A 16,316-nucleotide genomic window follows, 5' to 3' on the forward strand; every position below is an offset into this window, starting at 1 on the left:
ATTTTCATAGACTTTTGATTTATCATTACTTTTGTCAGATTCAAGTTATTTTTGTCACCAGTGTGGGTTTTTCTGTCATTGAACGAGGGGTACCAACAATTTTGACCATGTATGTGTGTGTGTATATATATATATATATATATATATATATATATATACACACATTTATATAATTGCCTTGTAATGTTATATTTTCCTGCTCTGTCCAGATGTCACCATATACCAGAATTCCAAGCGGAGTAAGTTCACCGACCACCATATTGGGACACCCAAGTGATAGGTGTCTCAATATGGAAACTGCTGCTGATACCAACCTATTGCGTGGTATCACCAGTGAAACACCGTCGCACCACACACACACACACACACACACACACACACACACACACACACACTATATACGCCATATGCACTCACACACTCAGGCTCACACACTCAGGTTCACACACTCACGCAGCCTCTTGCGTGGTACCAGCAGCAGAACACCGTCGCACCGCACCTGCGCGAATTGCGTGCAAGAGCAGTGATTCATTCAGCTGATCCCGGCCGCAGATGCGCGACGTGTCTACAGGCAGAAGAAGCCGGTCACATTAAAGGCATTTTCCCATGAACGAAAGTTCATTTTAAAAATTGTCTATGTCTGACCGTGTACGGATCATACCACATCTCCTGGGCAGGGGAGGAAGCAAAAGAAAATACTGACATTACAGCAGGGGATCACAGAGGATTCATTTTGTGAGGTAAAATATTTCACTGACTGTTTTTAAACAATATTTTACCTCACAAAATGTATCCTCTGCAAGCTGTGATATGTTCTGTACACGGTCAGACACAGGGGTGAGAGACACAGAGCACAGGGGGGAGACAGCTCAAACTGGACAGCACATGAGGGGAGAACACAGCACAGGAAGGAGAGAGACAGCAGAGAAGGGCGATAGCACATAGGGTAGACAGGTCAAAGAAGAAAACAAAGACGGGAGAAGTCAGCACATGGGGAAAGAGAGAGTGGATAGGTGGGTGAGCATATGGGGGGAGAGATTCTCAATGCTGCAACTCCTGCCCCCATCGTGACATTACCGCCCTCGCAATGGGCCTCTATCTAGTACATACATATGTCTGTGTGTATATTATCCAACCTCTGTCTTAGTTAGGGGTGGACATAGACAGTATGAAGAATACTATTGTTTCACTACATCGTGGCGCTGGACAATTTCTTCTTCTTCATGCTACAATACAAGCACCTTGACACGGCGGGTCCGCACTCCGATGCCTAAAGATGCTTTATCTGGTGAACTGGGTTTTTATTGGACATAGACAGTACATGGGCCCCTGTGCAACAACAGTACATGGGCCCCTCTTTGTGTCTGTGACTAAGGCCTGTTTCACACATCCGTTTGTGTCCATCAGTCAAAATCCGCTGTTTTGCAAAAAAAAACGGATCCGCCATTTTTCGTGGCGGATCCATTTTTTTTCCCATTGAGTTGCATTACTGGTGGATCTTGACGGATGGCCATCCGTTGGATCCGTTTTTTTGTGGATCCGCCAAAATTTTTACGTGCGCCAACATGCCCGAACGGACCATGCAACTTTTTTTGGGCGTCCAGATCCGCATTTCTCACTGCGCATGCCCGAAAGACTTCACTCAGCCGCAAATTTAACCCTAAACTCTGTTCTGGTGGCTGAAAAATTCTCTCTCTCACTCTCTCCCCTTCCTTTAAAATTCTTCCTTTGACGGATCCGCTAAAATAACGGTCCGGTGCCAAACGTTGTGGTCAGTACAGGAACGGATCCGTTATCCGCCATTTTAGCGGATTTTGACTGACCAAAAAAACTGATGTGTGAAACAGGCCTTAGGGTACATTCACACTGGCTAATATCCTCTCATGCAAAACAATTAGGTTGATTATGTTATTGGCACTCAGCTCAAACTCTGCAGACCTTGAGCAGAGTGTCATCTAAGAGTGATCTGATTCCCTTGCATGAGAAAATGGCAGCGCAGGTGCGGAGAAGATGAAATACTTCTCAGCATGAGAAAATAATTACAGCTCTGCACTGCCCCATAGTATAACATTGGGCCGAATACTATCTGTTACACATCACAGAACTGCACAGCTCTATAGTATAACGTTGGGCCGAGTGCTATCTGATACACATCACAGATCTGCACTGCCCCATAGTATAACATTGGGCTGAGTGCTATCTGATACACATCACAGATCTGCACTGCCCCATAGTATAACATTGGGCTGAGTGCTATCTGATACACATCACAGATCTTCACTGCCCCATAGTATAACATTGGGCTGAGTGCTATCTGATACACATCACAGATCTTCACTGCCCCATAGTATAACATTGGGCTGAGTGCTATCTGATACACATCACAGATCTGCACAGCTCCATAGTATAACATTGGGCCGAGTGCTATCTGATACACATCACATATATGCACTGCCCCATAGTATAACATTGGGCTGAGAGCTATATCATAAACATCACAGATCTGCACTGCCCCATAGTATAACATTGGGCCGAGTGCTATCTGATACACATCACAGATCTGCACTGCCCCATAGTATAACACTGGGCTGAGTGCTATCTGATACACATCACAGATCTGCACTGCCCCATAGTATAACACTGGACTGAGTGCTATCTCATACACATCACAGATCTGCACTGCCCCATAGTATAACATTGGGCTGAGTGCTATCTGATACACATCACAGATCTGCACAGCCACATAGTATAACATTGGGCTGAGTGCTATCTGATACACATCACAGATCTGCACTACCACATAGTATAACATTGGGCTGAGAGCTATATCATAAATATCACAGATCTGCACTGCCCCATAGTATAACATTGGGCCGAGTGCTATCTCATACACATCACAGATCTGCACTGCCACATAGTATAACATTGGGCAGAGTGCTATCTGATACACATCACAGATCTGCACAGCCACATAGTATAACATTGGGCTGAGTGCTATCTGATACACATCACAGATCTGCACTGCCACATAGTATAACATTGGGCTGAGAGCTATATCATAAATATCACAGATCTGCACTGCCCCATAGTATAACATTGGGCCGAGTGCTATCTCATACACATCACAGATCTGCACTGCCACATAGTATAACACTGGGCTGAGTGCTATCTCATACACATCACAGATCTGCACTGCCCCATAGTATAACATTGGGCTGAGTGCTATCTGATACACATCACAGATCTGCACAGCCACATAGTATAACATTGGGCTGAGTGCTATCTGATACACATCACAGATCTGCACTGCCACATAGTATAACATTGGGCTGAGAGCTATATCATAAATATCACAGATCTGCACTGCCCCATAGTATAACATTGGGCCGAGTGCTATCTCATACACATCACAGATCTGCACTGCCACATAGTATAACATTGGGCTGAGTGCTATTTGATACAAATCACAGAACTCCACTGCTCCATAGTATAACATTGGGCTGAGTGCTATCTGATACACATCACAGATCTGCACTGCCCCATAGTATAACATTGGGCTGAGTGCTATCTGATACACATCACAGATCTGCACAGCCACATAGTATAACATTGTGCTGAGTGCTATCTGATAAACATCACAGATCTGCACTGCCCCATAGTATAACACTGGGCTGAGTGCTATCTGATACACATCACAGATCTGCACTGCCCCATAGTATAACACTGGGCTGAGTGCTATCTGATAAACATCACAGATCTGCACTGCCCCATAGTATAACATTGGGCTGAGAGCTATCTCATACACATCACAGATCTGCACAGCTCTATAGTATAACGTTGGGCCGAGTGCTATCTGATACACATCACAGAGCTGCACTGCTCCATAGTATAACATTGGGCCGAGTGCTATCTGCTACACATCACAAATCTGCACTGTCCCATAGTATAACATTGGGCTGAGAGCTATATGATAAACATCACAGATCTGCACTGTCCCATAGTATAACATTGGGCTGAGAGCTATCTCATACACATCACAGATCTGCACTGCCCCATAGTATAACATTGGGCCGAGTGCTATCTGATACACATCACAGATCTGCACTGCCCCATAGTATAACATTGGGCCGAGTGCTATCTGATACACATCACAGATCTGCACTGCCCCATAGTATAACATTGGGCTGAGAGCTATATGATAAACATCATAGATCTGCATTGTCCCATAGTATAACATTGGGCTGAGAGCTATATGATAAATATCACAGATCTGCACTGTCCCATAGGATAGCACTTGGTCGTGTTGTACGTCAGTGTGAGCGAACCCTGAAGCGTAGGTTGCACCATCACTTTGACCACCCCTGTAGTCTGTCTATCTCCTGTTTCAAATAGTACTTACTTAGTAAAGTCCAAACTTGAAGCCGTTAATATGAGAACGATATTGAGTAATGAGAGCGATTTCCATTTTACACAATAGGGAAGTTTCATGACTGAAATCAAATCTCGGTATATTTCTTTGGTACAAAAAGAACATTTTATGACCTCTTGTGCTGAGGAAGTACAGCATGGGGGACAAACTGTGTGCATTCGCTCAGGCAGGAATAAAAGAAACCTGACGTTAGAAATATGAAAGCTTCCCTGATGTCCTACCTTGGTCCGCTAAGTGTTTTGCTGCCTGAGTTAGCCCGCTATTTGTGTTGTCATTTTGACTGACGTATGAACACTTGTCAAATTGCAGGCTGTATTTTACAACACCTACACATAAACCATGGTCTTAAACAGTTTCGTAAAGGTACTTAAAGTGAAAGTCACGTAAAGTCATTTAATACATAATTGGAGCATACCTTATACAATGTACCATAAATGATTGCCACCCATACCCTTTGCCGTAGTCTTTCTGCCTCCTCCTGATATCCAGCCAGCTGCTTCTTCCACTTTTCCACATTGGCATTTGCTTCCCGCAAAGCAGCAACCAACTTATTGTTGTTGTCCTGAAGACTGAAAAACTCAGCTTCCCATTGTACCTCGCATACTGATCTGGCAAAGAGATACGATCAAAAGTCATGTTGTATGCATGCAAGTGCAACATATTCATTAAAGGCATTCTCACTTTCTATTTCCATATATTGCAGTCAAGAATTTCAAGGTAGAAGTGCCAAGGGTTATCAAATACCTCCATCACTATGCATTGTAAAGAAGACTTTCTTCAACCAACAAACCTTTTCTTAACTGCAAGTTAGTGTGTGAACCACAACAACCTGTCATTGTTATGTATATAGTGGCCATTCTAATGGTTCCTAAACATAATATTCAGTTGATATGGTGCTAAAGCTTTGAAATTGATTTCATCTAGTCTATGTAGTCGTAGGCTACAGTAATGTTAATGCTTTCTATAGCCACAAAGACAGACTACCTAAACTAATACATTTTTGCCAATACAATGTCCTTCCACTGACCACAACCTAAACCAAGTGGTGGTGTGCCATTAGTAAGAAGTGCAGGTCTCTTATTAACCCCTTAGCGACTGAGCCAATTTGCAGCTTAATGACCAGGCCAATTTTTACAATTCTGACCACTGTCACTTTATGAGCTTATAACTCTTGTACGCGTTAACGGATCCCGCTGATTCTGAGATTGTTTTTTCGTGACATATTGTACTTCATGTTAGTGGTAAAATGTTTTCAATATGACTTGCGGTTATTTATGAAAAAAAATGGAAATATGGCGAAAATGTTTAAAGTTTTGCAATTTTCAAACTTTTAATTTTTATGCCCTTAAATCAAAGAGATGTGTCACAAAATACTTAATAAATAACATTTCACACATGTCAACTTTACATCAGCACAATTTTGGAAACAAAATTTTTTTTTTTGTAAGGAAGTTATAAGGGTTAAGTTGACCAGCGATTTCTCAATTTTACAACAAAATTTACAAAACCATTTTTTTTAGGGACCACCTCACATTTGAAGTCACTTTGAGGGGTCTATATGGCAGAAAATACCCCAAAGTGACACCTTTACGTGCTTCACAGGAACTAAAGCAATGTGGAAGAAAAAAATTAACATTTAACTTGTTTTTTTTACGATGTACTTGAATACCTTTCTCATTTTTTTGGGACCTAAGTATTTACATCAAACTTTTTTTCTACAAACATTTTACTTCAGAACCATTTTCTTTTATTTTCACAAGTGTAAAAAAAGAAATAGACAAAATTTGTTGTGCAATTTCTCCTGAAGACACCGATACCCCATATGTGGGTGTAAACCACTGTTTGGGCGCACGACAGAGCTCAAAAGGAAGGAGCTCAATGCAGAATTGGCTGGAATTGAGATCGGATGCCATGTCGCGTTTGGAGAACCCCTGTGTGCCCAAACAGAGGAAACCCCCAACAAGTGACCCCATTTTGGAAACTAGACCCCTTAAGGAACTTATATAAATATGTGGTGAGCACTTTGAACCTCCAAGTGCTTCATAGAAGTTTATACTGTAGAGCCGTGAAACTAAAAAATCATATTTTTTCCATAAAAATTATATTTTCATCTCCAAATTTTTATTTTCACAAGGGTAACAGGATAAATTAGACGCCAAAAGTTGTTGTGCAATTTGTCCTGAGTACGTCGATACCCCATATGTGGGGGTAAACCACTGTTTGGGCGCATGGCAGAGCTCGGAAGGGAAAGAGCTCAGTTTGACTTTTTCAAAGTAAAATTGGCTGGAATTGAGATCGGATGCCATGTCGCGTTTGGAGAGCCCCTGATGTGCCTAAACAGTGAAAACCCCCCACAAGTGACACCATTTTGGAGACTAGACCCCTTAAGGAACTTATCTAGATGTGTGGTGAGCACTTTGAACCCCCAACTGCTTCACAGAAGTTTATAACGCAGAGCAGTGAAAATAAAAAATAATTCTTTTTTCCTCAAAAATGAATTTTTAGCTCTCTATTTTTTATTTTCACAAGGGTAACAGGAGACATTGGACCACAAAAGTTGTTGTGCAATTTGTCCTAAGTACGCTGATACCCCATATGTGGGGGGTACTGTTTGGGAGCATGGCAGAGCTCAGAAGGGAGGGAGCACCGTTTGACTTTTTAAACGCAAAATTGGCTGGAATCAATTCAATGGTGGCGTCATGTTACATTTGGAGACCCCTGAAGTGCCTAAACAGTGGAAACCTCTCAATTCTAACTCCAACCCTAACCCAACACACCCCTAATCCCAACCCTAACCATAACTCTAACCGTAACCCTAACCACAACACACCCCTAAGCACAACCCTAACCCTAATCCCAACTCTAACCCTAATCCCAACCCTAATTCCTAACTCTAATTCCAACCCTAACTCTAATTCCAACCCTAACTCACTTTAGCCTAACTCTAACACTAATGGGAAAATGAAAATTAATATATTTTCTTTTTTTCATCATTTTTCCCTAATTAAGGGGATGATAAATGGGGGTTTTTGTTTACTATTTTTTTTATTTTGATCACTGTGATCGGGTCTATCACAGTGACCAAAATTAACCAATAGGAAAAATCTTCCTATTGTTGCTGGGTGCCGGCCGGCAAATCTCGGCACCCATGAGGGGGAAGCACGAGGGCCAAGGAGCACCGGGAGGTACTGTGGGGGATCAGGGACCCTATTTCTCTCTCCTTTGATGTGCGATCACATCAGAGGAGAGAGAAATTAAAGGCACATCGGACTTTTTTTGTGGTCGCTGTTATACGGTTAATAATGGCAATTGCAAAAACCGGGGTCGGTAAAAACCGACCTGAATCAGGTTCTCTGGGGTCTCGGCTATCCCCGGCAGCCCAGACCCCGGAGAAAATCCAACTCTGGGGGGCGCTATACACTTTTCCCACAGCACCGTTAATTAACGGCGCTGTGGTTTAATTACCTTTAACTACCACTGTTAAAAGGAGTATCGGCGGTCGTTAAGAGGTTAAAGTTAAACACAGTGTCAGTGTTGTCATGTAATTGTAAGGCATTATATTATTATTATGCTTATTTATATAGCGTCATCATAGTCCACAGGGCTTTACAGATATTGTCATCACTGTCCTCATTGGGGCTCACAATCTAAGTTCCCTATCAGTACATTTTTAGAGTGTGGGAAGAGACCAACGAAAACGTACATAAACACAGGAAGAACATACAAACTACTTGCAGATGTTGTCCTTGATGGTATTTGAACCCAGGATTAGAGATGGGTGGATACTTGGATGTTTGGATCCAGTGGGTTTGGCCAGTTCCAAAAAGTTAGGGTTTGGGTACTAAAATAGTACCCGGACCCGAGTCCGGACCCCATTCACTTGAATGGGGGGCCTGAACATCCAGTGTTTGCTATGCTGTTATGTGCATGACAGCGCAGCAAACACCTCTTCTGATCAGTGGTAAAATCATCACCGCCGTTCAGAGATCCGCGGTTCCCACGCTATCAAAAGACAGTATGAGCTTGCAGCTGTGATCAAAGACATAAAGTTTACAGTCACTGGTGTCAACTGATGGGACTACTGCTCCCATCAGGCAACGCATGCTGCCGCTAAAAACAATGAGAGCAGGAGCAGCTGATGGGAGTATTCATCAGCCGACGCTGTAAATAAATAATTTTAAAAAAATGCCATGGGTTCCCCTATATTTTTAATAACCAGCCAGGCAAAAGTCACAGTTGGGGGCTGCAACTCTCAACTGTCAGTTTCAGCAAGGCTGCTTATCAAGAATAGAGGGGTCCCCACTCCGATTTTTTAAATTAAATAAATAGGAAAAAAAAGGCAACCAATCTTGCTAAAGCAGACAGCTGGGGGCTGGTATTCTCACGCAGGTAAGGGGCCATGGATATTGACCCCCCCAATTCTGGTGCTTTGCCGGGCTCTTCCCACTTACCCTGTAGCGGTGGAAAGTGATGTTCATATTTGTGGGCTTGATGTCACCTTTGTATTGTCCAGTGACATCAAGGCTATGGATTACTAATGGAGAGGCGTCTATAAGATGCCCATCCATTACTAATCCTATAGCTATATTATAAATAAACACACGGCCAGAATAAAGTCTTTTATTTGAAATAAAACAAAACACACTTTTCCATTTTTATTTATAAAGAATAAACACAGTTATACTCACTTAATGCCCATTCCATAGAAGCCCTCTTCTTCTGTAATAAAACAAAAATAAAAAACAACCATATCCCTCACCTGTCCGTTGTTCTGTCTCACGCCGTAATCCATGTCTGGGGGAAAAAGTTTTCAACCTGGACAGTGCCAAGATGCGACCGTCCAGGCTGAGAACCACTGGTGAATGAGCTGCTGCGCACGCAGCATCAGTGGCTAACGGTGACATCATCGAGATAACTGCAGGTCATTGAAGCTTCGTTTCTTTGACACATACAATGTGTTACATCAGTGAAAACTGATACATCCAACAAAATGTGCTCTTTTACAATAGTTGATAACACATGTCTAAAATGCAATGAGAAAATAGCCATACAGACTGCAGGGAACTGCTATAATGCTCTAGACCAGATGCTATTATATCTAATATGGGACAAGTAAGGAGAGGTCATAGTCTTGCCATTTTTGCTTTTTCCATTTTAAGGCACTTTCTCAGATTTTTACAAAATTTGCCAAGAAGGCAATGCAATAGATTAATGAAATAACGCTAATTTTCCTGTTGCATTCGCCATTTGAAATCAACCAGTTTAGAACCACTGGGATAACTCCTACCATAAACAGTATCAGAGTGCCAATATAATTGATCAACAGATAGTGATAAACAATTTTCTTTCAGTCTATACATTAACATTGATAAATGCTATAACTGTGTACTTGAAATTCAGTCATGGCCGAAAGTGTTGGCACCCTTGAAATTGTTCCAGAAAATGAAGTATTTCTCCCAGAACATTATTGCAATTACACGTGTTTATTTCCTTTGTGTGTATTGGAACAACACACTGGGTGATGACTCTGTGCAAGGCATCATGAAATCTGAAGATTACAAAAGTATTTTGGGTTGTAATGTAGTGCCCAATGTCAGAAAGCTGGGTTTGTGTCCTAGATCATGGGTCTTCCAGTAGGACAATGACCTCGAACATACTGCAAGAAGTACCCAGAAATTATTATTATTATTTATAAAGCACCATTGGTTCCATGGTGCTGTACATGAGAAGGGGTTACATACAAATTACAGATATCACTTACAGTAAACAAACTAACAATCACAGACTGATATAGAGGGGAGAGAGGACCCTGCACTTTCGGGCTTACATGCTACAGGATGGTGGGGAAGGAGACAGTAGGTTGGGGGGGTTGCAGCAGCTCCAGTGATGGTGAGGCAGTAGCTTCAGTAGTGGTGAGGAGGCAGCGGGGATCATTGCAGGCTGTAGGCTTTCCTGAAGAGGTGGGTTTTCAGGTTCCATCTGAAGGATCCGAGTGTGGTTGATTGCCGGACGTGTTGGGGCTGGGAATTCCAGAGGATGGGGGCTATTCGGGAGAAGTCTTAGAGGTGGTTGGGTGAGGAGTGAATAAGTGTGGAGGAGAGAAGGAGGTCTTGGGAGGACCGGAGATTGCGTGAGGGAAGGTATCGGGAGATTAGTTCAGAGATGTATGGAGGAGACAGGTTGTAGATGGCCTTGTAGGTCAGTATTAGTAATTTGAATTGGATACGCTGAGGGAATGGGAGCCAGTGAAGAGATTTGCAGAGGGGAGAAGCGGAGGAGTAGCGAGGAGAGAGATGAATTAGTCGGGCGGCAGAGTTGAGGATGGACTGGAGAGGTGCAAGGGTGTTAGCAGGGAGGCCACAGAAAAGGATGTTGCAATAGTCGAAGCGGGAGATGATGAGGGCATGCACAAGCATTTTAGTTGATTGAAGGTTGAGGAATGGACGGATTCTGGAAATATTTTTGAGCTGGAGGCGACAGGAAGTGGAGAGAGCTTGGATGTGCGGTTTGAAGGACAGGGCAGAGTCAAGGGTTACTCCAAGGCAGCGGACCTCCGGTACGGGGGGAAAGCGTGATGTTGTCAATTGTAATAGAAAGGTCGGGTAAGGAAGATCTGTGAGATGGGGGAAAGATGATTAGCTCAGATTTGTCCACACTGAGTTTGAGGAAGCGAGAGGAGAAGAAGGAGGATATGGCTGATAGACACTCTGGGATTCTGGAGAGCAGAGAGGTGATGTCTAGGCCAGAGAGGTAGATCTGAGTATCATCGGCATAAAGGTGGTACTGGAATCCGTGGGACTTTATGAGTTGCCCCAGGCCAAGTTTGTAGATTGAGAAGAGTAGGGGTCCTAGAACAGAGCATTGGGGACTCCAACAGAGAGAGGGTGGGATGAGGAGGTAGTGTGGGTGTGAGAGACGCTGAATGAGCGTTTGGAAAGGTATGAGGAGATCCAGGATAGGGAGAGGTCTTTGATGCCAAAGGAGGAGAGGATCTGTAGTAGGAGGCAGTGGTCAACTGTGTCGAAAGCAGAGTACAGGTCTAGAAGCAGGAGTATAGAGAATTGTCCGTTAGCTTTGGCTGTATGTAGGTCGTTGGTAATTTTGGTCAGGGCTGTCTCAGTGGAATGATGGGGGCGGAGCCAGATTGTAGATTGTTAAAGAGCAAGTTAGATGAGAGGTGGGAGGAAACTTCAGTGTGGACATGCTGCTCCAGGAGTTTAGAAGCGAATGGGAGCAGCGATATTGGGAGATAGCTGGATGTGGCTGTTGGATCGAGGGTTGGCTTTTTAAGGATAGGCGTGATTGTGGCATGTTTGAAAGCAGAAGGGAAGGTACCAGAAGTTAGTGATAGGTTGAAAGAGGTGGGTAAGGGATGGGATAAGAGTGGCGGTGATGTTTGGGAGGAGGTGGCATTGGATAGGGTCAAGTGCACAAGTGGTGAGGTGTGATTTGGAGAAAAGATGAGCAAGCTCCCTGTTGTGAGTTCATTTTTCCCTTCACCGTTGAGGTCTGATGAACTCCCTCCTCTGGTGAAGGAAGGTAGTGGGTGGCTGGAATTGAGGACAGGATATAAGGCGGTCGACGCCCTTCTGCCTTGCTGGTGATCCTGCTGGATTCTTGGAGACCAGTCTGATTCCTGCGTCTCAAAGCTAAGTTTTTCTGCTCTGCTTTGTACACTTCAGTTTTGTTTTTGTTTTGCCTTGTTTTTTGGGAGTTCTGCCATCCCCGGACGGGGGTGAGCTGAATTCCATTTTTGTCTCTGATCTGTTGATCTTTTGCTCTGTCTTCAGAATATACCTGAGTGCTGATATAGTCTTTTGAAGCCTAGCGACTTAAGGGCCTGTTTTTCCTATCAGTCGCTTGGCACATTTTGGATAAGGTTTTTGCGGATGGCAGACAGCGGCTTTCCTGTCCTGTGCTATTTAGTTAGCTTGGGCCCCATCATTTGCTCAACCTATCTTTCTATCTGTGTTAGTGTTTTCATCTTGCTTCACCATCATTATATGTTGGGGGCTGCCTATTGCTTTGGGGTTTGCTCTGGGGCAGTTTAGTTTTTACCCTTTCTGTCTTTAGGCTATGTAGTTCTCCGGCTGTGATCGAGGGGTCTAGGGCACCGTAGGAACCCCCCACGGCTACTGCTAGTTGTTGTGGATAGGTTCAGGGGTCTGCAATCCGATAGCTGCCAACCTCTCTGGTTTTTCTGGACTTAGCTAGTATTTTGTTTTTTCCTCCTTCGGTGACTCATTATAACAGAATCACCAGCCATACCGCAGATCCTAGGGTACTCAATAGCAGGAGAGAATTGTAAAAAAAAGAAAAAAAAAAGTGTGTCAGAATTTTTTTTTTTGTGCATATTTTTTCCTCTATATCTCTGAGGCCGATTCTATGTCATTAGCCATTCAGGTGGATCAGCGTTTACGTGAACGCAAAACTACACGAGAGATCTTGCCACCTGTTGAACAAATGTCTGAACCTATGCAATGTGATGGAGTTTTGTCTAGGGCGCAACGTCAGGAGTTCAGAAGGCGTAATAAGCTGTGTTTTTTTTGTGGACATGCCTCGCATATTATTTCTGTCTGCCCTAAACGAGAGAAACGTTGTGCACACACGTTTTCTGTGGGTGGTGTTCAACCTAAGTTTCTTCTGGCAATTACTCTGATCTGCTCCCTGTCCACATTTTCCGCCAAGGCTTTTGTGGATTCGGGAGCAGCTCTGAACCTGATGGACTTGGATTTTGCTAAATGGTGTGGATTTCCTATGACACCTCTGCGGACGCCTATCCCTTTGAGGGGTATTGATGCTACTCCTTTGGCAAAGAATAAACCTCAGCTTGGGACCCAGGTGGTAATGCGGGTCGCCCCAGACCATCAAGAAAATTGCAGATTTTTGGTGTTGCATAATTTGCATGATACCATTGTTCTGGGGTTTCCCTGGTTGCAAATCCATAATCCAGTTCTGGATTGGAAATCTTTGTCTGTGGTGAGTTGGGGTTGTCGGTGTGTAAATTCCCCAAGGGTCGGCTTTTCAATTTATCTGTACCCGAGCACGAGGCTATGCGATTCTATATTAAGGAGTCATTGGAGAAGGGTCATATTAGACCATCCTCTTCACCCTTAGGTGCTGGGTTTTTTTTCGTGGCTAAAAAGGATGGTTAATTAAGGCCTTGTATTGACTATCGTGCCCTCAACAAAATTACTGTTAAATATCAGTATCCGTTACCCCTGACTTCTGATCTATTCTCCAGAGTTAAAGGTGCTTGCTGGTTTACCAAGCTTGACCTCAGGGGGCGTATAATCTTATTCGCATTAAGCATGGGGATGAATGGAAGACGGCGTTTAATACTCCGGAGGGACATTTTGAGTACCTGGTGATGCCTTTTGGGCTCACTTATGCACCTACTGTCTTCCAATCTTTTATGAACGATGTTTTCCAGGACTTTGTGGATAAGTTTTTGATTATCTATCTGGATGATATTTTGATCTTCTCCAAGAATTGGGACTCTCATGTGGAACATGTTCGGACTGTGTTCCGGATTTTGAGGGAGAATTCTCTGTATGTCAAGGGATCGAAATGCCTTTTTGGGGTACAGAGGATTTCATTTTTGGGATTTATTTTGTCTCCGTCAACTACTGAAATGGACCCGGCCAAGGTACAGGCCATTTATGATTGGGTTCAGCCCACCTCTTTGAAGGCCCTCCAGAAGTTTTTGGGTTTTGCTAATTTTTATCGGACATTTATAGCTAATTTTTCTGGTATTGCCAAGCCATTAACTGATTTGACTAGGAAGGGTGCTGATGTGCTGAATTGGTCTCCGGAGGCTGTTTCTTCCTTTCAGGAGCTGAAGTGAAGATTCACTTCTGCTCCGGTTTTGCGGCAACCTGATGTCTCACTCCCGTTTCAGGTGGAGGTGGACGCTTCTGAGATTGGTGCAGGAGCGGTGTTGTCCCAAAAAGATCCTGTGACATCTAAAATTAATCCTTGTGCTTTCTTTTCCCGAAAGTTCTCCCCATCCGAACGTAACTATGATGTGGGGAATCGGGAACTGTTGGCCATGAAATGGGCATTTGAGGAGTGGAGACATTGGTTGGAGGGAGCTAAACACCAAGTCGTGGTCCTTACTGACCACAAGAATTTGATTTACCTGGAGTCGGCCAAGCGCTTGAATCCTAGACAGGCTAGGTGGGCCTTGTTTTTCACACGTTTTGATTTTGTGGTTTCTTTTCTTCCGGGCACTAAGAATGTCAAGGCAGACACGCTCTCTAGGAGTTTCCTTGCTGATTCTCCTGTTGTGACTAAGCCTGCTACCATCTTAGGCGAGGGGGTAGTTCTTTCTGCCATCTCGCCCGATTTGAGATGTGCTCTGAAAGAGTTTCAGGAGGACAAACCTGAGCGTTGTCCCAGTGGAAAGTTGTATGTTCCTGACCAGTGGAAGAAGAGGGTGATGTCTGAAGTTCATTGCTCTGCATTGGCTGGTCATCAAGGTATTTTTGGTACTAGAGATCTGGTGAGTCAGTCTTTTTGGTGGCCCGCCTTGTCTCATGATGTCAGGAATTTTGTGCAGTCCTGTGGGACTTGCTCCCGGTCTAAACCTTGTTCTCGCTCTAGTGGCTTGTTGATGCCTTTGCCGGTGCCCAGGAGGCCATGGACCCATATTTCAATGGATTTTATCTCTGATATGCCTGTCTCTCAGAGAATGACTGTTATTTGGGTGATTTGTGATAGATTCTCTAAGATGGTCCATCTTGTACCACTCCCTAAGTTGCCATCTTCCTCTGAGTTGGTGCCCTTGTTTTAGCAACAGGTGGTTCGCTTGCACGGGATTCCTGAGAACATTGTATCTGACAGAGGAGTTCAGTTTGTGTCTAGATTTTGGAGGACTTTCTGTTCCAAGCTGGGAATTCAGTTGTCCTTCTCCTCTGCGTTTCACCCTCAGACCAATGGGCAGACGGAGAGAACAAACCAGACTTTGGAGTCATATTTGAGATGTTTTATTTCTGCCGATCAGGATGATTGGGTTTCATTTTTGCCCTTGGCCGAATTTGCTTTAAATAATAGAGCTAGTTCTGCCACTTTGATGTCACCTTTTTTTTGTAACTTTGGGTTTCACCCTCGATTTTCTTCAGGGCAGGTGGAGCCTTCTGCCTGCCCAGGTGTTGACACTGTGGTGGAGAGAATGCACCAGATCTGGGACTAAGTAGTGGATAAGTTGTCTCTCTCCCAGGAAAAGGCCCAGCGGTTTTCCAACCGGCGTAGGACCGTTGGTCCCCAGTTTAAGGTGGGTGATATGGTTTGGTTGTCATCAAAAAATATCGCTATGAAGGTGGCTTCTCCTAAGTTTAAGCCTAGATTTATTGGACCTTACAAGATTTTGGAGATTATTAATCCGGTCTCTTTTCGGTTGGCTCTTCCTGTCACATTTAAAATTCATAATGTGTTTCATAAGTCCTTGTTGAAGAGGTTTGTTGAACCAGTAGTTCCTGTGGTGGCACCTCCTGACCCTGTATTGGTTGAAGGTAACATGGAATATGAGGTAGAGAAGATACTGGATTCCCGTCTGGCTAGACGGAGACTCCAGTATTTGGTTAAGTGGAAGGGTTATGGTCAGGAGGATAATTCCTGGGTCTCTGCCTCTGATATTCATGCCGAAAGATTGGTGCGTGCCTTTCATCGGGCTCACCCGGATCGCCCTGGTGGCATGGATGAGGGTTCGGTGACCCCTCCTCAAGGGGGAGGTACTGTTGTGAGTTCATTTTTCCCTTCACCGTTGAGGTCTGATGAACTCCCTCCTCTGGTGAAGGAAGGTAGTGAGGCTGATTACCAAACACCTGGGCAGCTATATGATGACTGGGTGGCTGGAATTGAGGACTGGATATAAGGCGGTCGACGC

General features: G+C 44.0%; 1 protein-coding gene across 2 annotated transcripts in view; it reads right to left on the reverse strand.

Moving 5' to 3' along the window:
* Positions 1 to 16,316, reverse strand: part of HOMER3 (homer scaffold protein 3) — a 328,522-nt gene that overhangs the window by 77,028 nt on the left and 235,178 nt on the right. For both annotated transcript variants that reach the window (XM_073555104.1, XM_073555105.1), the window contains one exon: positions 4,881 to 5,037. In XM_073555104.1, the coding sequence (XP_073411205.1) occupies positions 4,881 to 5,037 (157 nt within the window). The remainder of the gene's footprint in view (positions 1 to 4,880; positions 5,038 to 16,316) is intronic.

Source organism: Dendrobates tinctorius, unplaced genomic scaffold (assembly GCF_039654945.1).
Source record: "Dendrobates tinctorius isolate UK_male_01 unplaced genomic scaffold, ASM3965494v1 ptg000219l, whole genome shotgun sequence".
NCBI lineage: Eukaryota > Metazoa > Chordata > Amphibia > Anura > Dendrobatidae > Dendrobates > Dendrobates tinctorius.